At 42.0% G+C, this 24,998-nt stretch overlaps 1 protein-coding gene across 1 annotated transcript in view; it reads left to right on the top strand.

Moving 5' to 3' along the window:
* DNAH11 (dynein axonemal heavy chain 11) overlaps positions 1-24,998 on the top strand; it is a 312,578-nt gene that overhangs the window by 281,539 nt on the left and 6,041 nt on the right. The window contains 8 exon segments of the mRNA XM_067042643.1: positions 539-687; positions 1,544-1,671; positions 5,307-5,534; positions 10,645-10,836; positions 14,417-14,536; positions 20,832-21,074; positions 23,796-23,978; positions 24,060-24,175. Coding sequence (XP_066898744.1) covers positions 539-687; positions 1,544-1,671; positions 5,307-5,534; positions 10,645-10,836; positions 14,417-14,536; positions 20,832-21,074; positions 23,796-23,978; positions 24,060-24,175 — 1,359 coding nt within the window.

Raw genomic sequence — 24,998 nt, forward strand, 5'->3', positions numbered from 1 at the left:
AGCCAATTTTCCCTTTGCAGAAGCCCCTGCCACACCCTACTTTACAAGTTAATTCTGTTTAGTAGTCCTTACTTTCTGCTAAATCTGATGCTGCTGGCAAATAATCCCTGCTTAATTGAGCTTCCCTGTGTTAGAAACACCCCAAAAAGCATTTGTATATTCATGAGAAGCCCAACAGGCTGGAAAATTGCACTGTGGCAAATCTAATGAACTGTTAATAAGTAACGGGGGCTCTGGCAGGGGATTTGGGGGATACAAAGCCATATGCAGGCAGCTGATGGTTCTCAGAGGAGAGTCTCAGCAGCCCCCCAAAATGGAACGTAGGCTTCTGATTTTCAGAGCTTCTAAAGCAGCGAGGGATTTCACGGACTCAACTGCATACATCTAGTGTGGATTCATATTGTCATTCTTACAAAACATCTCGTGTAATAAACATAGTTTGCTTCCTTCCCATGCCTGTGGTTTAAGCTGATTCAAGCTGTGACACTTTTCAAGGTCAGAAGCGCTGATCCTGTCTTTGGCATTCTTCTTTTTACAGGAATTTCGTGGAGGAAAAACTGGGTGCAAAGTATGTGGAGAGAACCAGATTGGACTTAGTTAAAGCATTTGAAGAAAGCAGCGCAGACACCCCAGTATTCTTCATCCTCTCCCCAGGAGTAGATGCCCTTAAAGACCTAGAGATCCTTGGTGAGTGGCCGGCAGGCCGGCCATCCAGCCCTGCCTCTCACCCATCGCCAACAACGCAGCCTTCCTTTCAGCTCATAGTTTTCTTAGTTCCTTTTTTTTTTTTTTCCTTTCTCATTTGTTGGAGATTGAGTGTATGGAAAATGTAAGGTTAATAACACTGTAGTCTGGAGAAATGTTTAAATGGAACATTCCTCTGGTTGGCATAAAATGCAAGTTTCTTTTGTACTGTTCTCCACCTTTTGACTAGATGAGGGCCAGAGGGCAATTTTCTCCATGCTCTTGTAATCTTGTGCCCACTGTGACTAAATAATGGTCATTAGAGCAAGTCTATTTGATTGTGAAAGGCACTGTCACATTGTGCTTTGGATTACTAGCCCCCACGACCTGCACGGAGAATTCCGGGTTAATAGAGCTGTGACCTGACTGTGCTGGATTCAAGCACAGCTTCACAACGTGAGGGGCTCCTGCATTTACCCAATGAGCCAATCTGGTCAAAAAATGATGTGATATCTACCCCATGTTGCTCCTTTTCATGAGGGCAATGCTTTACTACTCCTGCAAGAGTTTGTAAAGCTCGGTAACAATGCTTGCCATCTATGAAAATGTCAAAAGCTTTATTACCACAAAACCAGAGGAACTGATTTCCATAGGTTTTGCTAATGCTTGAGAGGAGGCAGCTGTTGAGAGCTTGAAATGATGCTTGTTGAAACGACAGAGGTTTAGTTTGGATTCTTCAGGAAAGTGACCTGGAAGGTGGTGGCAGTAACCACAGATGGACATCAGACCACAGGATTTCAAACTCTTCTCACCTCTCCTTGGTTCACTTTTCCTCTCGCCATGTTGTGTCCTCCCACAGGCAAAAGACTTGGGTTTACAAGTGACTCGGGAAAATTCCACAATGTGTCTTTAGGACAAGGTCAGGAGATGGTGGCAGAAATGGCCCTGGAGAAAGCTTCCAGAGGAGGACACTGGGTCATACTCCAAGTGAGTAATTACGTTTCCCTGAAAATACTGGGAGTGAACATGGATGGGCAGTGCAGAGCCCCCCTGCCCAGCCGGAATTAGCCTTTCACACAGCACACGGTGATCTGCTGGGGGGGTCATGGGGTTCTCTCAGCAGTAATGACACCTCCAAGGGTGACAAGGAGCTCTGCTGACAAGGATGACTACCAATTTTTTTTTTTTTGAAGATGTTGGGGGTAGGAGTTTATTTATTTATTTATTTATTTTTTGCTGTGTTGGGTCTTCGTTTCCGCGTGAGGGCTTTCTCCAGTTGCGGCAAGCTGGGGCCACTCTTCATCGCAGTGCGCGGGTCTCTCACTATCGCGGCCTCTCTTGTTGCGGAGCACGGGCTCCAGACACGCAGGCTCACGGGCCTAGTTGCTCCGTGGCATGTGGGATCCTCCCAGACCGGGGCTCGAACCCGTTGCCCCTGCATTGGCAGGCAGATTCTCAACCACTGCGCCACCAGGGAAGCCCAATGACTACCATTTTTTGAGGGATTTTCTAGCCATTGTGCTTGAAACTTTTAAATATTACAGGGAGCCCCATCGTCCTCCTGACTTAAGATATCTGGAACACTCCAATAGTGCTTGAGGACAGACTGGATCATATGGAATACCAAGACCGTTGTCATAATATCTCTCATTTGCATGTGGCTTTAAAGTGGACAGAGTGTTTTTTCACATCTCATTACGTCACGTAACTCTGACTCTGCCCATAACTAGTTGTGTCGCATTCCCTTTGCTCATAAATTAAGGGGTTGAGTAGTTGGTCCCTTTCGCCTTTCTAGGGCTCACATTTTGTGGGTCTATGATTCTACAATCCAGTGTCCTTTGGGGTGGTTCCCTTCACTGGGGATTCTAGTGTCGACCGAAAAAAAAACCAAAAAAAACCCCAAAAACGGACAACGTGAGAGCTGTGAATTCAGTTTTATTTGGGACTTAATGAGGACTGTAGCCTGGGAGACAGCCTCTCAGCTCTGAGGAACTGATCCGAAGAGGTAGCAGGGACGCCACTATCTATGTGATTCTGGTGAAGGGGGTACGTGCAGTCAAGCACACATCTCGGTTGAAGGTTGCTGTTAGCCATGAGGAGCAGATGTTTTCATTCATGATTTTAGTGATTTTATAGGTATGAGAAGATGCAAGGAATTGAGTTCATAAAATTTTCTCCTGAAAATATTTAACTATCTCAAGGCCTGTTCTACCAGATTTTCCCAGAGCACAGAAAGCCTCATGCCTGATCTCTGCCCTGAACTCCTTTCAGGGTGTGTTGAAAGTCAGTGATTGCAGTGGCTAGTGACTTCGTTCTTACAGAACCAGATGGCGAGTGACATTTTTTAGTTTGTACTAGCAAGAATCCAGGAACCAGTGGAGCCCAGGCAAGCTTTAGGGGGCACCTAGGGGCCGAGCAAACTCCAAGCTCACTCCTTCCTCAGCAGGGTGCGCCAGCTGTCTCAGCAGGTCTGGAAATGGCCATTTGACTTGCAGCACAGTGTTCCCAAAGGTTCTTTTTTTTTCAGTACGCAGGCCTCTCACTGTTGTGGCCTCTCCCGTTGCAGAGCACAGGCTCCGGACGCGCAGGCTCAGCGGCCATGGCTCACGGGCCCAGCCGCTTCATGGCATGTGGGATTTTCCCGGACTGGGTCACGAACCCACGTCCCCTGCGTTGGCAGGCAGACTCTCAACCACTGCGCCACCAGGGAAGCCCCCCAAAGGTTCTTATTTATATGTCAGGCTCTTTACCAGGCAACTTGTAGGATACATTATCTCTAATCATCACAACAAAGTTGCAAGGGTAGGTATTGTCATCCCATTATAAAGGTGAGAAAACTGAGCCTCAGAGTGGTTTGGAGAGCCTCAAGGCCACACAGCAGGAAAATGGCAGAGTCTGTCTGCCAGCAGGCGATGTTCTTTCCACTAGCCCACACTGCCACCCTCATGCAGATATGACATTGGCCTTCCTTAATGTCTCCAGTATCTGGGGTTGATGCATTTTGCATTTCTGCTTGAAATAAAATCGGATTCACTAAGAAACTTCCCAAGTGTCCAAGAATATAACCTTCTGGGAGAGTAAAACCTACTGCTTAGATGAGACTTCAGCATGGGGACTTGGGATGGTGTGTCCCTTCTGAGCCTCACAGAGTCGGACGAGTAATAGTGGAGGTTTTGTTTTTCCAGAGATAGCAGTTGGTGCTGGGTCAGTTGGGTAGATGCTGAGCTCTCCCCACAAAAGAGAACATTCTTTGCGAGTTCTCATGCATCCAGCGGCTCAGACTGGAGAGAAACTGGGAGGGGTGCAGTCCTCCTCAAGAGAACATAGTAGTCAAAGTAAAATGTTTCTGTTATTTTTATATCTACGCTGCGCTACCCGTTGCCCCCCCCCCAAAATTAAAATGCAAGTTGTAAGTTTTACCATTAAAAAAATGTCTCAAAAGATCTTATTTGGTGAAGGATCTCCTTTTGGGTATCTATTTTAGACCTTTGATTTTTGTTTTTAGTGGTAAGCCAGTAACTTAGAATGTAACTCTCACTATTTCTCTCCACACATAGAATAATTGGAGAGGAGAGACTATCCCAGGCTTTTTGGCAGTTTCTGAAGGTTTCTAGGATACATTTGATTGGCAGTTAAAAGAGAAGCGTTCTTTGAAGAATGAGAAGCCCAGCATAATGGGAACTTGTTATATTGTTTGTAATTTACATTAAATTCTGTCAGCGTACGCAGATGATATGTATGCACATGTTAATGAGTTCCTAACCAAACTCTGCGCTGGTCAATTACTATGATCAGAGATAGCCCCTCTAAGGATATTTAGCTGGCGTTTTATCAAAAATCCACACTCCAGAGAAAACTATTACTAAGGTAGCAGACTGGCACTATCTTTGTCTCAGATGCACACCAGATGATTTGTGAATTAATATAATGAAAAAAAATCATTTTTCATGGGCAAAATGGGTGGTTTTCAAGATGTGTGTATTGGCTAAAAATGTCACACAAACATTGCTACCCCTGGACAAATGGCCACAAGAATCTAGCCAGTCTCAAAGCCAGTATCCTCAAGAATGGTTCCCAGGCTAGATTCCAAAGAGTGCCAGTGTACAACGATGGCTCACTTGGAGATTCTTCTGTTCCCTGACTCCAAAGTCACTGTTAAAATATTTTTACATTTGTCTCATATACTAATGAGTAGGAGTTTGAGTAGAGGAGATTTCCATCAGTAACAATGAAGTAGGGGATCAGGTGCATTTTTAGCCTTTAGCTTTTATACTTGATTAAACTAACCCAGATAAGTCTTAGTAATTGAGTTTGAACTATAACATAGAAAAGTATCAAGAACTCCATCTCAGAAGTGATTGGCAGGTATTGGAAGTAGGTGAGTGTGTTAGAAGGCGATTTTGTTTTACAAAGACAAACTGTAGTGATTTGTAGCACTTAATGTGTTCAGTGTTCAATTCTGTCTTGGTTTATTTTTTTTTCCCTAATGCGCTAGTAAAGGAAACTTTAAATCATGGTTCTCTGAGTTTTCAACTCATTCATGTACAGGAAAATGTTGTAATCCTATAATTTAAGTAATGTACTTCAGTCTCACAGGAATTCTAAACCATGCTGTTTTTCAGAATGTCCATTTGGTAGCCAAGTGGCTCGGAACCTTGGAGAAACTCCTTGAAAGATTCAGCCAGGGAAGCCACAGAGATTACAGGGTTTTCATGAGTGCTGAGTCTGCACCTACACCAGACGAACATGTCATCCCTCCAGGACTCCTGGAAAATTCCATCAAGATTACTAATGAGCCCCCCACAGGAATGCTGGCCAATTTGCATGCTGCTCTCGACAACTTTGATCAGGTAAGAAAGCAGAAGCAGCCTGGTCTGACACTGAAGTCAGGGTCTTCTCACAAGACTGTGAGACCTAAAACCACAGCCACACGTGCAAAGAGAATGAACCACGTACCTTTTTGAGGAGCTTGCTTATTGAAGAAAAACATGGCAGACTAGTATCTCTACCCATAGAAAGAGAAAAAGCCATTGTTCTTATTGACGTCGTTGAGAAGATTGATGACAATAATGATGACGTGGCAGGCGTTTTAGTATACTACTTAATATATATATTTTTTTGTTTGTTTGTTTGTTTTTTTGTGGTACGTGGGCCTCTCACTGTTGTGGCCTCTCCCATTGTGGAGCCCAGGCTCTGGACGCACAGGCTCAGCGGCCATGGCTCACGGGCCCAGCCGCTCTGCGGCATGTGGGATCTTCCCGGACCGGGGCACGAACCCGTGTCCCATGCATCGGCAGGCGGATTCTCAACCACTGCGCCACCAGGGAAGCCCACTACTTAATATTTTGATCTGGTTTTGACATTAGTAAATTTAAAGCCCTTCTTTTTAGATTATATCCATCCTGCCTTCATATTTATATTTTCATGTCCTTCCAAAATAAAACAAATAAATTAGTACCTTTATAAATTAATGATAGTTCTATTACCATTAGTCTCCTTGTTCAAATTACCATATCTGTCTGTGTCATAATCAAGTCTGTCAGTTTCCTTTGTTGCTATTTCTCTGAGCTCCCATTCCTTCCTCTAATTTCTTAGAAATCCTTGGTAAACAGCATTCTTATCAGGAGAAGTAGAATAAGCCCGAAAGATGAAACACGTATGATTTGGTGATAAATATTCAGCCTCCTGTCAAAAATGTTATTATACTCTATGAAACATGCCCACATGCTTAACTTTTTCTCTAGGTCCCTCTGGGCTAAGATGAGAAAACCAACATTATGAAGGCATTAAAATAATTGGCCACCTAAGAATATAGTTTTGAAGAATACAATCAATTGCTCAATTCAATAATTGAGTAGTTTGTGCCTGTTTACACAATGGGCTGTGTAAACAAAAAGCACTCAAAAACTGTTGAGTCTGTTACATGTTTGAAGTATCCTTTTTTGCGAACTAAGACAGGCATGTATTTTATCATGCCTCAATTTATAATTCCTGGCCATTTGTGACATTCTCAAGCTCTCTCTCAGAGTAAGTACAGAAGAGGAGTTTGACGTATTTAAATAGGATTTATCCAACTTCCCAGAACAGTTGTCTTTATTTGTGAAAAGTGAGCAGTTCATGAGTAAATAGGCTTCAGCCCAGTTGTCCTTCAGCTTTTTTGTGGTAAGTACCTCTCTGATAATCTGATAAAACTATGGATACTCTCCCCAGGGAAATGCACACTAAAAAAAATTGTTGCATACAATCATAGGGATGACCAGATCCCCCAAAGCCTATGCATGAATTCCTTCCCCAGATAAGAACAGCATGTTCTAGTTTATTTATGAAAGTATCAGGGTTTTTTTTACTGCTACTTGGAAAACCCCTTACAATAATTGGTTACATTTATTGAAAAGAGTCTTAAGAACTTCAGGGGAGAGTATTTCTTATCTACTGGAAAGGCTCCTCTGAAATATTAAGATTAAATTTGTTCATAAGTAGCAAAAGCAAAGCTAATCAATGTGATTCACTAAATAAACTTTCCATCAAACCTATTTTAGCCAAAACCTAAGATTTTAAAGCTTTGTGACCACCTAGAGGGGTGGGATAGGGAGGGTGGGAGGGAGGGAGACACAAGAGGGAGGGGATATGGGGATATATGTATACGTGTAGCTGATTCACTTTGTTATAAAGCAGAAACTAACACGCCATTGTAAAGCAATTATACACCAATCAAGATGTTTAAAAAAAAGATTCTGAAGAAAATCTAAAAATTTTAAGAGGTTTTTTTGAATGCTGAACTGTTATTATGTTAGAAAAAAATGTGGGTTTTTATTCAGATTATGTAATTCAAGGTTACTAGCCTGTGCTCCCTGGCTATCTGTGTGTAGGTTTCTAGAACCCTTTTATCAGTTAGAATTATGGCTGGCTATTTTTGAAGGAAGTACAAAACAACAGTGGCTTAAACAGGGTTAAAAAAGGCATTTCTGCCACATGAGAATTCAGGAGCTAGGTCATCCAGAGCTGCTTTGTGTCACCACAAAGTTGTCATCAACCCAGTTTGCTTACATTTCACCATTTCTAGGATGGGCTTGCCATGGTCCCAAGTAGCAGTGAGCATGGCAGCTCCCATAGCTGTGTTCCAGAAAGTAGGATGAGAGAAGGAACAAAGAAGATAACAAAGCGAACTTGTTTGCTTTCTTGTAAAGATTCATTCTGCAAGTTAATACACAATACTTCTTTCAATTTATTGGTCAAACTAATTCACACTGCATTACCTAGCTGCAAGAGAGGCTGGAAAAGTAAATCTATCTTGGGCAGTGTATGCCCAGCTAAAAGTCAGCAGGAAGGCACTTTAGGGCGGGCAGATAGTGGTCTCCATCACAGACTTCCTCCTTTCCCAAGTCTCCTTGTATCATCCTGGATGTTCTGTGTTGCTGCCGTGGCCCTATCTTGCTGAAGCCTGTGACGTGGACAGAGGGTGATGAATGCCATCTACCTTGGTTCTCATTTGGGTTAGGTAAATGGGTCCCAGTTGCTCCTATTGCCTGGCTGCCCTTCTTAGATGAGAAAAGCACCTAAGGGATCTAGACAAGTTAACTGTTCTGTTTAGGTATTTTCATTTTTCATGCTTCGATTTTCAAGTCAAATTAAATCTGTGTTCTTAATCTTCTCCCCAAATCAGAATTTATCCTCAAATTTTGATATGTGTATTCATAGCGAACAAAGTGCATTGAATATTGATCCTTTATTACCTTGACCATTCTAGAATATTTATGTAAATATGATCAGTAAGTGACCAAGATGTAAAGAAACTTTCTGTAGGATGCTGCCTACCTAACCCTCTTTCAGCTCAGCAGCGCTGCCTCTTGAAGATGTCATAAATGTTTGGGCTCCCTTCATCCCCAGATAACCAGATTTTTGAAGCAAGAATGTAAATTTCTTTTTCTGTAAGACTTGCAGCAGAAGCAAATAATGGTAATTGTGCATGTAAAATTGGCATCTGTGTGCATGCGACACTGTTATCTGTGTGTGGATGCCTGTTCTCTGTTCACAATGCTGTTTGTATATTTTCTGATACAAACACTTGATCACTTGCTTTGTAAAAATACAAGTGACCTGAAATGTAGAATGTTAGGTAGACTCATATTTTTCTTAGGAATGCCTGATTCACATTTTCTTCTAGTGTCATTTATATTATCAGAGCATAATGAAATGAGCATTGACTTATGATTTTGGGTTTTTTAACAGTGAGGCTAAAATTAGGTCAGTTATATGAAGTATATAGATGGAAATAATGTACTAACTGTAGTACTTGGGTTTTCCATGGACATATGTAATTCAGGGAGGGTGTTAGGTGACTTGTTAAATCATAAAATTTTGTCACTTCCATTTGGTCTCCTAGAAATTTCTTCCTTTTAAAAGCAATGCATTTTTATATCCTTCAACATTAATTCCAATTATATGGTTTCTCTTTTCTTCTTTCACAAGCTTGCCTTTTACTTGATGTTTAGTTGTGGAAAAGTTATTTGTAATGATTGTATATTTTTAAGCCTCATAAATTTCCTAGAAGTGGCCTAGTCATTTAGAATAACCTAATGATTTAGTTGGGTCAACACTGTATGTGGCCTGGCCAATTCTAGAACTATATTTGGTGGTAACCCTGGATTCTGATGAAAGCGATAGAGAAAGAAACTAAAATGCTCTTCTGCTCCTGGACCAGGAGAACAAATCTAGGCTTGGTTTAGACTTTTACTGAAAGGCCTCTGGGAGGCCAGATCTGAGCTCCCTCCCCAAACGGGCTAAATATATTTTGTATTATAGATGCCTACATTGTCAGATCCATTTAAATGTAGACCAGGTGTAGTCTGACCGTTTTAAAGGACAAGGCAGGAAGGTGCTGTTTTCGCCTCACCTTCGTTCGCTGCCCACCGTCAGCTGGAAGGAGTCATCCTCAGTTTTTCCTTGTTTGCCTCACAGGACTGCCAGATTTGAGAATGGGTAAAGTACTACCCTTAAGACACAGATGGCTGTTTCTCACCTTTTAATTTTATGGCTTTTGGGGCCATAACCATATCAGTGTAGCATACCAGGTTTCCCTCTGCCTTTGCAAAAAAAAAAAATCTTACAGATCTACTCTACAGGGCATATGTTTTCCAATCTTCCATATGCTGTTCTGTCATTCCAACAGTGAATTTTACTTTCAGTTCATTGGAAGAAAACCATTGGTTGTGGTGGTGGTATTAGTCAAGGGACAGTACAGAATTATAGTGATTCAGACAAGATAATCTCTCACATGTAATTGGCAGCTCTGGTGCATGAGATCAGCCACACACCCAAGCTTGTGGTGCCTCCATCAGACCTAACTCACAGCTTCCAAGGCGTCCAATCATCATCGTTTGTAGCTCACAGGAAAGGGAAAAGAACGACAACCAGACCAAGCAATTGCCCTTTAAGCAAGTGATGTGAAAGTTGCATACGTCACTTCTCCTCAAACTCCGTTGGCAAAAACTTGGTCACATGACACATCTGGCTTCAAGAGGGGCTGGGAGATTGTTTTTTGATGAGTGGCTGTGTGCCCAGATAATTGGTATTACTATGGAACCAGGAGAAATGGAGAATTGGCATTAACTTATATTCTGCTACAGTGATGAAATTAAGAGGATGGCCTTTTGTCAAACAGATTGTACAAGAACATTTTTGCAGGGGACATTGATGTCAGGCAGTATTACCACTGGCAAAATGAATTGTCTCATTTTCTAGTGAAACGGAAGAATAATTGAAGCAAAATAAAAGCATTCCTCTTACATCAACAGACTGGCAAATGCCAAACAGTCTTCTGTTATGCTCTCCTAGCTTAAAACTGCATGTTACCTCTGTCCTAGGTCTCCGTCAAAGTCCTCTGCAAGATGATGGAAAACTCAGACCCTTGCCCTTGGAAACCATATGGATGGATGATCAAACATTCTTTCTTTTCTCCAGGATACACTTGAAGTGTGCTCCAAGGAGCAGGAGTTTAAAAGCATTCTCTTCTCTCTGTGCTACTTCCATGCCTGTGTTGCTGGGAGACTGAGGTTTGGCCCCCAGGGCTGGAGCCGCAGCTATCCGTTCAGTTCTGGAGACCTCACCATCTGTGCCAACGTCCTGTACAACTACTTAGAGGCAAACCCTAACGTAAGTGCCAGTGGTCAGATAACCTCTTCCGAGGAGTGAACTGAATCTGTCAGTCTTTGGGCACTATCAAAGTGGACCATAATTTCTCTTTTGAAGCTATTATTGAAATAGCTGACACTACATATGCATCCTCTGCCAAGTGTGAGGTTTTACAACAGTGGATGCTCGAACTTTATAAGATGGGTCAAGCCAGTTCTACATCAGCAGCTCAGTGGAAAAAAAAAAAAATGTCCTTCATTATGTTAACAAAAACAGTGGTTTACATGTGCATGTATGCCACATTCATTAGGCAGGTAATGAAGCATTTGCACAAATGTAATTACATACAGCAATTCTGACAGTTCATAACACTGCATTAATAATCACTACAATTAGTTCTGATGATGGAAGCAATTTACAGCACGTCACATATATAAATAATGGTGCATTTCCTGCATATGTCATTATTATGTATTAAGGATGCCACCTTGTTGTGACTTTTTCAGTAATGTTCCCCTTGATTCGAAGTTAAAGGTAGATGAATGATTTTATTTTGTAGCTAAAATGTGTTCTACAGATGGGAACGGGAATGCTTCATCAAGAACATTTGTGTAAACTCTTATAAACTCAGTGACTGGATTTCAAAAAGGATGAATCATATGTAAGGATTTTCTGACTTAGTCCTCATAAGGAAAACTTTTTCCATTAAGTTAAATCTGTTAAAATCGAGGTATGTTTGTCAGAACCAACCAGGCATGGTGCTTTAGGCCACACTTTCTATTAAAGGGCCTTTAAAACCATTCAAGCGGGCTTCCCTGGTGGCGCAGTGGTTGAGAGTCTGCCTGCCGATGCAGGGGACACGGGTTCGTGCCCCGGTCCAGGAGGATCCCACATGCCGCGGAGCGGCTGGGCCCATGAGCCATGGAGCCTGCGCATCCGGAACCTGTGCTCTGCAACAGGAGAGGCCACAGCAGTGAGAGGCCCGCATACCGCAAAAAACAAACAAAAAGAAACCATTTAAGCATGTTTCTGTGTATAAATGGTTCTTTTTTGTTCTTTTGGTAATTATTGTTATCTTTGTTATCAAAGTTTTCTCAGGCTTTGAAGATGGTTTGACTACGATCTGAATATGTACACTTTGTACATAACCTGGGTGTGTTCTCCCAAGGAACACATTTTGAATAAGTTGTATCCAAGATAAAAGGCTTTCATATGGTATGTGATGATCACTATTCCATATCTAGCATTTTTTTTAATTTATGAAATTCACTTTGAGCATATTTGGACCATTCTAATGAATACTATTTTGTGTTATCTTAGCACATTTTGTTTAAAATGTTGCAGGCAGAATTGACTATTGTAATAGTTCTGGAGAGTTCTGGGTAGAAAATGAAATAGACCACTGAGTACTTTTATTCAAATCCTTCATTACTGTCCCAGGAGGCTGAGGCCAGGAATATTATCGTATTTCAGCTAAACCCTGTACACAGTTGAGGTAGGAACGAAGGGGAGCAAGAGAGGGGTTGACTCATGTTTCTCTCCGGCTCTCACATCCCGAGGCTTGGCAACACCAGTTGGCCGACTGAATCGTGCCATGTCCTGATGCTTCTCCCACGGGTGTTCCAGCATCAAGACAGCTTTAGGTTTTAAATACGCGCTCTTGTGTCTCAGATGTCTTGACCCAAGTCATTCACCACACATCATATCACGAAGCAAGTTAGTTAGATCCGGGAATTCAGTTGACATGCCCACATAGTTTGGTTGTACGAGATGCCCTTTTCAGGAAGGTATATGTATAAACTTGGAAGTAGGCAGATGATAGATGATATTTCAAGTCATGAGATTAGATGAGATCATCAAGGTTACAGAGTATAACTGAGAGATCTAAAGATTACGTCTTAGGGAATGCCAACGTTTAACTATTGTAAGAACTTCGATATTTTTCCATATGAATTTCGGAAGTCTCACCATACGGAAATTCTTGAATGTCAAGGTTGGAAGACTGTAATTGAAAACACCATTTGGTTGTTCACATTTAAGGTTGGGGACGGGGCAATGTAACATCTGACTTTGGTTTTACAAAGCCTAGAGGGATTAGGAAGAAAAATTATTTTTCTGTAGCTGTACCTTTCTCCCACCCTGTGGAGTACAGTTTGGGGGACATGCCCAAGAAGACCTCTACTGAGTAACAACAAGTTCACATTTTTTTCAGGCTGTACCACTGTGCCAAGGGAAGAGTTACCAAAAAAAAAGTATTTGTAAAAAACAAAGATCAAGATTTGTAGGAAGAAAACCAGTTATTGAGAAGAATAGATCCCTAGCTGATTAAAATCTTGAGGGAGCTATAATATCAGATAATAATGTATAGCAGGCATTAATTAAATGTGATCAGCGAATTAAAGTTAAGAGGTCTCTGTTTCCCATCCATTTCTGTTCTATGGGAGGTAGTGCATGGTTGAGAGAACATGGTACAGTGTAGCCACTTTAATTTTTCATTCACATCAAAGTGGCTTAAAAGAAAGACATATTTGAGGTTCATTTATTCAAATTCAAATAAAGTTGTAGCAAGTACACTGGAATAGTTTTACTTGTTCTGTCACATCACGCAACAAATGAAGGCTATAATTTTTTACTTGAACTCTTGGGAGGCAGTATACTGCCCCCAAGGGTATAAAGGTTTCTGTCCAGAAAGGCTTCATCACAAACTGGCGTGTTTTGCAAACCCAGAGGAAGCTAAAGGGTAGCAAAGAGGGGTTTCAAACCCTGTGAAGCCAAATAAAGAGGAGATATGGTGATTCCTTGAATAAAACATACTACAGTCATTAGTTACAGCACTTGAACAGTTATGGAGGCCAGTCATGCCATAAACCGAGCTCTCAAATCAATCTGTGGCAAACGGCTTGGTTTGCCTGGACTTTTGGAAGGTGATGTAATTCTAAGTAACACCCCAAATTCAAATTGTATAGGTTTTTCTTTCTTTTCCCTGATTTAGATCATAGAACCTGGTATAAATCAGATCATAAAAATGTCATCCCTCCAAGGTCCTATGAACCAACACCCTCTTGTTTTTAGATGAGGTTTTGAATGTGTAAATCTTAACTGCATAACATGTTCTAGGAATAATCCGGTTTGCTATAAAATCTTCATTGAAAGCTCAGCTTCATTAAAAGCTCACTGAATGTATTAAAACACACTGAAAATAATTCTCAACCAATTCAATCCTGGAAATTCAGACAATTCCTGAACCTTTTTTTTTTTTTTTTTTTTGGTGTGTGTGTGGTACGCGGGCCTCTCACCGCTGCGGCCTCTCCCGTTGCGGAGCACAGGCTCCGTACGCGCAGGCTCAGCGGCCATGGCCCACGGGCTCAGCCGCCCCACGGCATGTTGGATCCTCCCGGACCGGGGCACGAACCCTTGTCCCCCACATTGGCAGGCGGACCCTCAACCACTAAGCCACCAGGGAAGCCCCCTGAACCTCTTTTAAATGCCCCTGTAGGTGGGGGCTTGTAGAGAGGCACTTGCTGCTGACTGACTGTTCGGAGGCAGGTGCCCCGAACCCGGAAGTGAACGTTTGCATGATTCCCCTCCCCTCTCCCGCCAGGTCCCATGGGAAGACCTCCATTACCTCTTTGGTGAGATCATGTACGGGGGCCACATCACTGATGACTGGGATCGCAAGCTCTGTCGGGTGTATTTAGAAGAATTCATGAATCCCTCTCTGGTAAGACATTTCTTAAGTCATTTCACAGAGGAGAAAGTTCTAGTAAGATTCTTTTTTAACTTTTTATTTTATATTGGAGTAGAGGTGATTAACAACGGTGTGTTCGTTTCAGGTGTACAGCACTGTGATTCAGTTATACATACACATTATCTATTCTTTTTAAAATTCTTTTCCCGTTTAGGTTGTTACAGCATATTGAGAGCAGTTCCCTGTGCTATACAGTAGGTCCTCGTTGGTTATCCATTTTAAATATGGCAGTGTGTGCTTGCCAATCCCCTAACTATCCCTTCCGCCTACCCTTCCCCCCAACTCGTAACCATAAGTCCGTTCTGTAAGTCTGTGAGTCAGTTTCTGTTTTGTAAATAAGTTCATTTGTATCACTTTTTTTTTTTTTTTTAGATTCTGCATATAAGCGATAGTTTGCTTTCTCTAAGAATTTTTTAAACTGATTTCACTATGTAAATAATTCTTGAATGTTATTGAGGATTCTTGGCCTTTTGTGAGTATATTCTGGCCCACCTTCCAGGGAGTTTGGAAGTTTGTTAGAAGTGTAGGATCTTGGGCTCCTCAGACCCATAGAATCCGAATCTGTGTTTTAGCAACACACCTCCCTGCCACCACCACAGGTGGTTTCTGTGCCCACATGAAGCACTGTCCCATGCAGACTCACTGGATCTCTGAGATAACCCCGTGCGGTACACAGAACTGACACTGTCACCCCATTTCATAGACAGTGAAACTTGGTCATGGTGATTTGCCCCAAGTCTCCCAGTTATCCCAGCCAGGGGCTCTAGCCAGATGTATTGATTTCAATTCAGCGGCTCTGATACAAGTGAAATCTATAGTTTTTTCTCTGGCACAGAAGCCATGGAGTATTCTAAATTTTGATCACTAACTCCTAACTAAATATGTGCTCAAGAAAACTGCGGTGATGTGAGAGGGCAGTTCTTCCTTCTGTAGGAAGGGGCAGAGCCCCCTTATACTGGTTTAAAGAGGCCAGGTACCCTTTTCCTATTTCTCATCTTACTAGCCCTATGTCTGTGTACACCAACACACCCACATGGTTTGTGACTGGTGCTGGGTTTTCTGGAAAAAGCACTGTCCTTGTTTTCCATACTGAAGTAGCTGAAAGTGGTGGCATACTTTTCTCATGTCTCTCTCTAAAGGTTTCCAGGTTCATGGCCATTGCCTGATTATTTCTTGGAAACGCAAGGCACCCTCCACCATGCCATCTCTACTCCCACTTGGGCAAGACACCAACTGTGTTGAGAGCTGTGCCATATATTTTTTTAAAAAAATAGTTTGAGCAACCTCCTGTTTATAATTTCCTGAGCACTTCATCTCCTAAAAGCATTATGCCTTCCTCAAGTCCATTTTGAGAAGTAATATAATCATGTATTAGAAAACATGGTGTACTGTAGTCTCATATAGAAAATTGAGGACAGATTATTTTTTGCTACTTTTAATAATGTTAAACAATTTGGGGACAAGGCAGAAAAAAAAAAAGACTTTCCTGCCATGTGACCATTATTTGTCTCGACTGTTAGTTTCCTGGTCTTTCCTTAGTTCTAATGAGCAAGGTTTCAGGGGTCAGACAGACACTTTCAATTTAGCACAATTGGAAGTCACTCCTCAGAAGAGGTCTGGGAGTACGTTACCATGGAGATGGGAAAGATAAATAGGGTCGGGTGTGCTACCTTTACAGAGGCTGATTTCTCTGAATGACGGTGGAGGTCAAAGGGGCAGAGCGCCAAACTCACACTGCTCTTCCCTCTCTGGTTCTGGCCTGAGGATGAGGAGTGAATTACTGTTGGCAGCCGAGACAGTCCATTAACCTGCACAAGGCTGAACTCCCATTCACATAACTGTAAAATAAATATAGATGATGCAACCAGAGGGGCATCTCAGGTGTGTGCATTAGCCCTTTCGAAATTTAGGTACCTGCCCTTCCATGCTGCTCTGGTGAGGTTTTTGGGATGGAGATGCTCATTTGCAGTCTTGCATCCTCACCAGAAAGCACACTACCTTGTCAACTCACCAGAGGAAGTTAAAGCGCTGACTGGTTTGGTGGCAGAAACTGCAAAATCCTAGTTATTTTGTTCTCATACAAATGTTTCGTGCTCACGCTGTTTACGTTACTAGGAACTTAAGCTAACACTCCAGCATCTGCAGGATGTCTTTTTGCCGCTTCTCACATTGGTTAACTTATTTGGCAATTACTGTCTTTGGTTACATGGGCACGTGGTCAAACCTTGGAATGCTTTCAGTGGCTTTGTCCTGTTAAGGAGGATGAATGAGTTTCTTGTTGGGTAAACGACAGGGCATTTAGAGAGGGTTCCCCAAGGGCAATGTGCTTTAGAGGGTTCCTGGCCAAAGTTAGGGAATTATAATTAATATTCTTCTCTCATGTAAGGTGTATACTTGGCAATGCTAAACAAGTAATACGGTAAAAATTACTTTTGGAAAATAAGGTATCAGGTCACCTGAAAGCTGTCATATATTAACAGCTTAAAAGTTGGGCTTTGAGGTAAAACAAAATGACAAAAAAGCTCGGGTTCAAATTCAGTTCTCCCTTATGTTTGCTGTGCAATTTTAGATACATCACGGAACCTGAGCCTCTGTTTATTCATTTGTGAAATTAGGGTACACAGTAGCAGTCACTCACCATCCTCTCCTACTCAACCTGCCCCACTCCCCAGCACCATGCGACCACTAATCTACTTTCTGTCTCTATAGATTTGCCTAATCTGGACATTTCATATAAACGGAATCACACAACATCAGGCCTTTTGTGTCTGATCTCTTTCACTTAGCATGTTTTCGAGGTTCATCCGTGTTACAGCATGTATCAGTACTTCATTCCTTTTAAGGGCCAAATAATATTCCATTGTATCGATACACTATTTTATTTATCTGTTCATCAGTTGATGGATATTTGGGTTGTTTCCACTTTGGGACTATTATGAATAACGCTGCTTTAAATATTCATATATGTGTTTGCATGGATATACATTTCCACTTCTTTTGGGTATATACATGGAAATGAAATTATTGGATCATATGGTAACTGTGTTTAATGTTTTGAGGAACCACCAAACTGTTTTCCAAAGTGGCTGCATCATTTTATATTCCCACCGGCAATATATGAGGGTTCCATTCTCTCTACCTCCTCACGGTGGGTGTGAAGTGGTATCTGTAGTTTTGTTTTGCATTTCCCTGAAGACTAATGATGTTGAGCATCCTTTCCTGTGCTTATTAGTCATTTGTGTGTCTTCTGTGGAGACATGTTAATTTAGAACGACTGATTTTTTGAGACCTAACAATAACCTTATCAAACAGCCCTCCCCCAAAGGCAGGACAGGTGGCCATGGTGCAGAGTTAGGGTCCCATCAGCAAGAAGCAGCTTCTCATAAAAGCCTCTCAGTGGGATGGGAGAAGGCTTGGATTTAGAATCAGGATTCCCAGAGCTCCTTGAGTATGCTGACACCTTCACAGATTTCTTAAAGTAAGAGAACAGAAGTCTCTGTTTGAACTAAGCCTTGCTTATCAGGCTTTACTTGTTTGACGTCATAGTAGGAACTTACAGTAGGACATTCTCAGGTTTTGTTTTTCCTTCTAGAAAATTAGGGTGTACTTGAGGTAATCATGTCTGTTTCTAGGGCACAGGAAAGACTAAAACTAACCTTTGTAAAAGGCTGCTATGTGCCTAGCTATTTGCATACATTGTCCTTAAATTCTCCCGGCCACAATCTTTAGGTTGATATTAGGATCCCCATTTTACCGATGAGATTGAAACTCAGATAAACTGTCATTTTTTGAAGACCACCAAACCATTGGGGGCGGGGGGGAGAACTGAACCAGATCTGTCTGGCTATAAACCTAGCCCTTCCTGTTGACTTTGCTGTTTTCCTTTGCTCACTGCCAAACACCGGGAAGGCACTCTTCACATATTTGTAAACAGACTGCCTAATTGTCTTTCCAGAAAGCATGGACCATTTGCACTCCCACCAGCATTCTGCAGAATATGCACTCAAACAAATGTCCATTCCCCCCTGGCATTTTGAAAGTTCCAAGCGGTTCCACTTTTTGGTTACTTTCTTTGCTTGAAACTCTTTAACTTTGGCTGCATTGAAAAACAATTAACTGTGGCTCTTAAATTTTCTTTTAACTAGTGAGCACTAATAGGGAAAACCAAGTCATTGTTTGTAGCGAATAAATTTTGGCTTGGAGATGTTTAGTCTGACTTTTGGTTTTAGTATTCATATTTTGTGCCCACATTTTAATTTTGGCTAATTTATCTATTCAGTAATGGTGAGGTTAAATCTCCTTCACAGTTTTGTATTGGTCATGCTGAGTCAGGTAAAATTTTAATTTTGATTATTTTGATATATAAATGTGAAATGATAGAAAATGTGAATAAATGAATAAAACAAGCCCAGCTGATGGATACTGGTCACGAGAGAGTCTGCACTGCTACTTCTCATGTTTACTGGGTCCAGGTCTCTGTTTCTGGCAATACGAAAGACTGGATAACTTGAAAATTCTCCCGATACAAAATAAAAATAGAAATTCTGACTTTAACATTTCAAGTGCCTTTTGGAATTCAGGAGAACAACTGAGCATCATCCCTAAGGACATGGGCTCCCTAGGCAATCTGGGATTGCAGGTTTGAGAAGAAAGGATCAAACTACCACTACTCACAGATGTCATAGAAAATCGTGCTTATTTTGTCTCCATGAGACTGTGAGTTCCTTAAGAACTAGGTTATATGAATCTCTTAAACGTCCATGGCTTATTGGGGTATACGAGGTGATCAGTTCATATGACTGAATGAATTAATGAATAGTCATTTGGTCTCCAGGTGATAGTGAGGGGACCAGATAGCATGAATATACACAATTAAAGATAAACCCCATTGTCAGAAAATGATTTTAAAATTCTAGGCATAAAATAGCTATATTAGGTGATGGTTTTTATTTATTTATTTATTTATTTTTTGTGGTACGCGGGCCTCTCACTGTTGTGGCCTCTCCCGTTGCGCGGAGCACAGGCTCCGGACGCGCAGGCTCAGCGGCCATGGTTCACGGGCCCAGCCGCTCCGCAGCATGTGGGATCTTCCCGGACCGGGGCACGAACCCGTGTCCCCTGCATCAGCAGGCGGATTCTCAACCACTGCGTCACCAGGGAAGCCCTAGGTGATGGTTTTTAAAAACTAGCATTCCCTGTACATTTAAGTGCATGTAGACAGAATTTACAGCAAGAGAGGCTGGGAAAATTAAACACAAGTGTAATGGTCCCCTGGGAACTAAAGAACAATCAGGGGGGAAAAAATCTGAGTTAACCAGAAAAAGCGCTCAACCGTGTTTATAGCTGGTCAGAGCCTGAGGCCCATAAATTGTTTTGTTACACTTTGAAGTACTACATTCTAACATTTAGAAGTTCTGGTAATCTGCTCGCATTGCCTTGGTTGAGAACATTCTTCCAGGCGGAATGTCTACCCTTCTCCCTAGCCTGAATGAAGTGTATGGGTGTGATTAACGCCCGATAACTCCGGCCGCTCACTCATTAGGCAGCTGTGGATTGAGCGCCAGGGTGTGCTGGCCAGCAGTTGCCCCAGCGTATACAGAACTTGAGATGAGCTACACACACTCCACCCCAAGAAGCTCAGTCACGGGGAGGTAGCACTGATTTGACTTTTAGTGTATACTGCCCTATAACATGTTAGTTACACACACTCCCATGTATTTTTTAAGATAGGCACATATAATTATGCATGTTTACAAAATCTATGTGCATAATATATAAAATAGTTTGAAGTAGTATTGCAGAAACACTATTAAGTCATACTAAAATGAGTTCAGAATTAAGATTAAAATCAAACATATGCCCAGGCAAGTGACTCTGAATCTCAATTTCTCTCTGCAAAATGGGGATATTTGGGAGAATCAATGACTTCAAGCAGGCAACAGGGTGACCAATACACACTAGATGGCTCAGCACCTGTCCCTTCCCTTTGTGTGCTTGTATCGTGTTAACCCCAAGCAAATGGCAAACCAGGTCTTCTTAAGGATGGGACTCGTGTGTGTTCCTTGGACTCCTCCCTAGAGGTCAGTGTGGTACCATACACAGAGCAAAGTGATTGATTACAAGAGGGTCAAGAGATATTTTAGAGAGCTTGCTATCTATCCAGCATTGTGCTGGGACCATCTTACCAGAGTGTTCTCAAGGTGTTTAGGAAGTGAAGATTGATGTCCACTTAGATTTGGAATGACTGACTTTTCCTTTGTGGCTCAAGGTTGATGATGAACTGATGCTGGCACCAGGATTTGCTGCCCCACCCAATCTGGATTATTCAGGCTACCACCAGTACATAGAAGAGATGCTTCCTCCAGAAAGCCCAGCACTGTATGGCCTCCACCCAGATGCTGAAACAGAATTCCTGACAGTCACATCCAACACTCTCTTCAGAGCTTTGCTGGAGATGCAGCCCAGGAATGCACTCGGCGGTGAAGAGCTGGGACGGTCCACAGAAGACAAGGTAGAGGGTCATTCTTTCTTTTCTATTGAGTTACACTGTATATACAGTAAAGTACACTAATCTAAGTGCACAGCTATTGAAGTTTACCTTTGTGTACACATAACCACCACCTGGATCAAAATACAGAACATCTCCAGCACTCCAGAAGGATACTCCTGCCCCTTACTGACCAGTACCGTCTCCTCCCCAGGCCAGAGGTACCCACTCTCCTTACCTCTGTCACCACAGACTAGATCGATCAGATTTCCCAGTGTTTAAACTTCAAATACATGCAGCCTTACAGGATGTACTCATTTACGTCTGGCTCCTTTCACTCCACATTTCATTGTGAGATTTGTGAGATTCATCCATGTCGCTGCATGGACCAACGGTCCAGTTTTGTTTAGTATTTTACTATGTAGTTATTGATATATATAAAATGCTTAACTTGCTCCTTCTATAGGGGAAGGGTGTTCGGGTTCTTTCTGGCTCTTCATTACGACTATCACAGCCGTGAACGTTCTTGTATAGTCTTTTGTCAGCATACAAAGGTAACTCCCAAAGCTATCTGCTCATAATACTCATTCCTTTACGCCCAGAAGTGGAATTTTTGGATCAAAGGGTATAATGTTCAGCTTTAGATGCTCCCAGTTTTCCAAAGTGGTACAACCACTTATACACACTCCCACCAGCAGTGTGCATGAGTTCCAGTTACTCCTGCTTCTTGGGGTCTTGTTAGGAGTCATGGTATTTCTTTGTGGTTTTAACTTTGCATTCCTCAGTTAAGGAATAATACTGAACATTTTTTCATACGCTTATGGCCGTTTGGATACACTTTCATGTGAAGTACCTGTTCCACTTGCTTGCCCAATTGCTAATTGAGTTGTCAGTCTTTTTCTTACTGATTTGTAAGAATTCTTTTATTTCAGATGTGTGTCCTTTGTTAGGTGTATGTATTGCAAATTTCTTCTCCACACGTGTGGCTTGCCTTTCATTCAGTGTGTTTTTGGCTCTGTCATTTTGTTACAGTGTCTTTTTTCACCTTTTCTTGGGAGACTGGCATTATCGTTCTTTTGAAGGTTCTTATGACCGTAGAATGACGGGGATGAGAAATGGACATCAAATAATTTTTTTTTTAACCTTTGGATTAAAATCTTACTCCTCATTAATTTAAAACCTGAATAGTTTATTTTTCCCTCAATAAATTAGCCTCTATTTCTCTCAGAATTATCAATCAAGGATTCAGTGTATGGAAACACAATAAACATCAGGTCTAATTATAGTGAGGTCCCAGGAACTTGCCACATTATTTCTTGAATTTTTTCAATTATTTCTTGAAATGAGGCCATTCATTGAGACACTTGTTTGTAATTTAGAAGCTTTAGAATTTGTTACAGCACGTTTTACCCTATATACTAACATCTTCCCTATACGAGTTTAGATTTTTAAAAAGATGAACGAATTTAAAAATCCATCCATTTGGGAAGATCTATAGTGTTAATAGAAGCAGAGAGGTGGAGAGGTCTTCGTCTAGTTCTGGGGCTTCAGTCTCTCCAGGGAGGCAGCTGATCATTAAACCAGAAAATGCAAAGCAAATGAGGTAAAGATGCCTCAGCATCTCCTACAAGCAGACTGGTTGTACCAACCACCACCTACTAGGTGTTTATATACTAGACACTAAAGAAAGTGCTTTACAAATATGCCAATTTAATCTGCAACAGCTCTGAGTAGTATCGGAATCTCTACTTTGGAGATAAGCTTAGGTGACTTCCCAAGGCCAGACAGCTAGAAAGGGCCAGTGAAGGAAACCTGATTTTAGCTGAGTCCCAAAGCCTTTCTTTGACCTAAGATCTCTACAGCACTGTTTCATACTCTGTACTGCTGCTGTAAATAAGCTCAAGATTTCAGGATCTGACAAATGACCTGCCAGGGTGCTAATAAAGCAATCTGCACGCATCACGTCAGAGCCACAGGCAATAATTTGAGAAAGAAATGAAAGAGGGAAAGCTGCCTGAGGCTGAAGACAGGCAATGTCTTACAGTCTTTTGTCCTTCTTAGGTATGTGTTGGTTTTCCCAGCTCTGTAAAACTGCATCGTTAGAATAAACATCCACATCGGAGTACTATGTACATATGTACGTCTTCAGTGAACAAATCCTTCATTTCTTTAGGGCAACAGCTACAAAAGACAGAGGCTTCCTTGATCTTGAAAATATTGATCCAAATTGCCCCCAAATTTTAGGATGTGTCAGTTGCAAGGGCAGCATCGCAGAGCCACCAGAATGAGCTCAAGTGTAAAGGGCATCTTTGGTTCATGTGACTTTTCAAACAACTTTTCTAAAATGGCAGACTGCAAAATGGACTACCCCAATATTGGGGTTCTCCACCCTCTGATCATGTCTTTGCAAACAAATGAAATGTAGTCAGTGAGAGAGAGTTCTTATGTTCCCTAAATGCTAACAGTAAATAAACTACAAACAAACAGTAGCACCTCCCTGACTAGACTGTGGGATATCAAGGAGGGGAGGGGCTGCACCGATTGAGGGAGCTGAGGGAGTTGGCGGTGCCACTCTGCACCCCCTCCTGGGAGTTAGTAGGCATCTTTCAAACTCATTAGCAAGCATCTGTGGGAGTTGTATGATATAGTGTTAGACTTAAAAAAAAAAAATAGAGGCTATATAGTCACCATGACCAAAAATGAAATAGAAAGGAGCTAAATCTTTGTGTTGGTTAATGATTTAAGGTTAAGAATGTCTTGGATGACATTTTGGAGAAACTTCCTGAGGAGTTCAACATGGCAGAGATAATGCACAAAAATCCAAATAGAAGCCCCTATGTCCTTGTTTGCTTCCAAGAATGTGAGAGGATGAATATTCTCCTTCGGGAAATCCGGGTGTCACTTCAACAGTTAGACCTTGCATTGAAGGTAAGTTTAAAAGTGAGACTAGAGCAGCCTTCGTCACATTAAAAGATACTCACGATGTGGCCTTTTTTTTCTCCCTGAAAGGGGGAGCTGATGCTGTGTCCTGATATGGAAGCCCAGCAGTCTGCGCTGAGTCACGATGCAGTACCAGAAAGCTGGAGCAAACTGGCGTACCCATCTACTTACGGCCTGGCCCGGTGGTAAGCACCCCACGCCTGCTCTTGCTGGCCATAGCCAGCCTCATGGCTGGTTTGGCGTTCAGAATTATGCCTCATAGGAACCATGAAAAATGTACTTTGTGATTGTATTCAGCCGTAACTGTGCAAACCACCACCAGTTTCACTTGAGTGAAAGGCAAAAATCAATTAAAAGTCAGGCTCAGAGCAAGATTCAAATTCTGCTTCTCAGTGAATAGCTATCTGATCTTGGACAAAATACCTGACCTCTGTGTTTCAGTTTTTCATCTGAAAAATGTGGAGAACAGAATTCCCTCCTTGAGTGGAGCAGATTTAAATGGCCACAGGAGGCATCCTTAAGTTAACCCTCACATCATGTTATATCCTTATTTTCAAAGCCAGTGATTACTAATGCCATTTCACAGCAAACTCCTAAAATGGTATGAGGTAAATCAGACTGCCTTCAACTTGGGGTGTGTGACCGCAGTGACGTGCCACAAAGCCAGGGACAGAAATTCACAGCTCCCTGAAAGCCAGTGTTGTCTCCAACCACAACACTGGAAGTTTCACAAGGCTGGCTCTGTTTTTGGCTTTTCCACATGGACATTCTTTCTTCTCACGTTCCTAAATTTTTCTTCCACGAACCAGAATGCTATGCTGATCCTTAAACTAGAAGGTCCCGTTAGAATTCCAAGTGACTGCACGTTGGAACTGCCCCCCACCAGGCACACAGGGGTTTGCTGGGGGGGCGGGAGGGGCGGGGGGTGTGTGCAAACCCAGCGAAGGTGCCCTGTGGAAATGCCACAGATGGCAGCCAAGCATTGCAACAGGGAAGAGTGAGCAAAGC

This window comes from Kogia breviceps, chromosome 9 (assembly GCF_026419965.1).
Source record: "Kogia breviceps isolate mKogBre1 chromosome 9, mKogBre1 haplotype 1, whole genome shotgun sequence".
NCBI classification, from domain to species: domain Eukaryota; kingdom Metazoa; phylum Chordata; class Mammalia; order Artiodactyla; family Physeteridae; genus Kogia; species Kogia breviceps.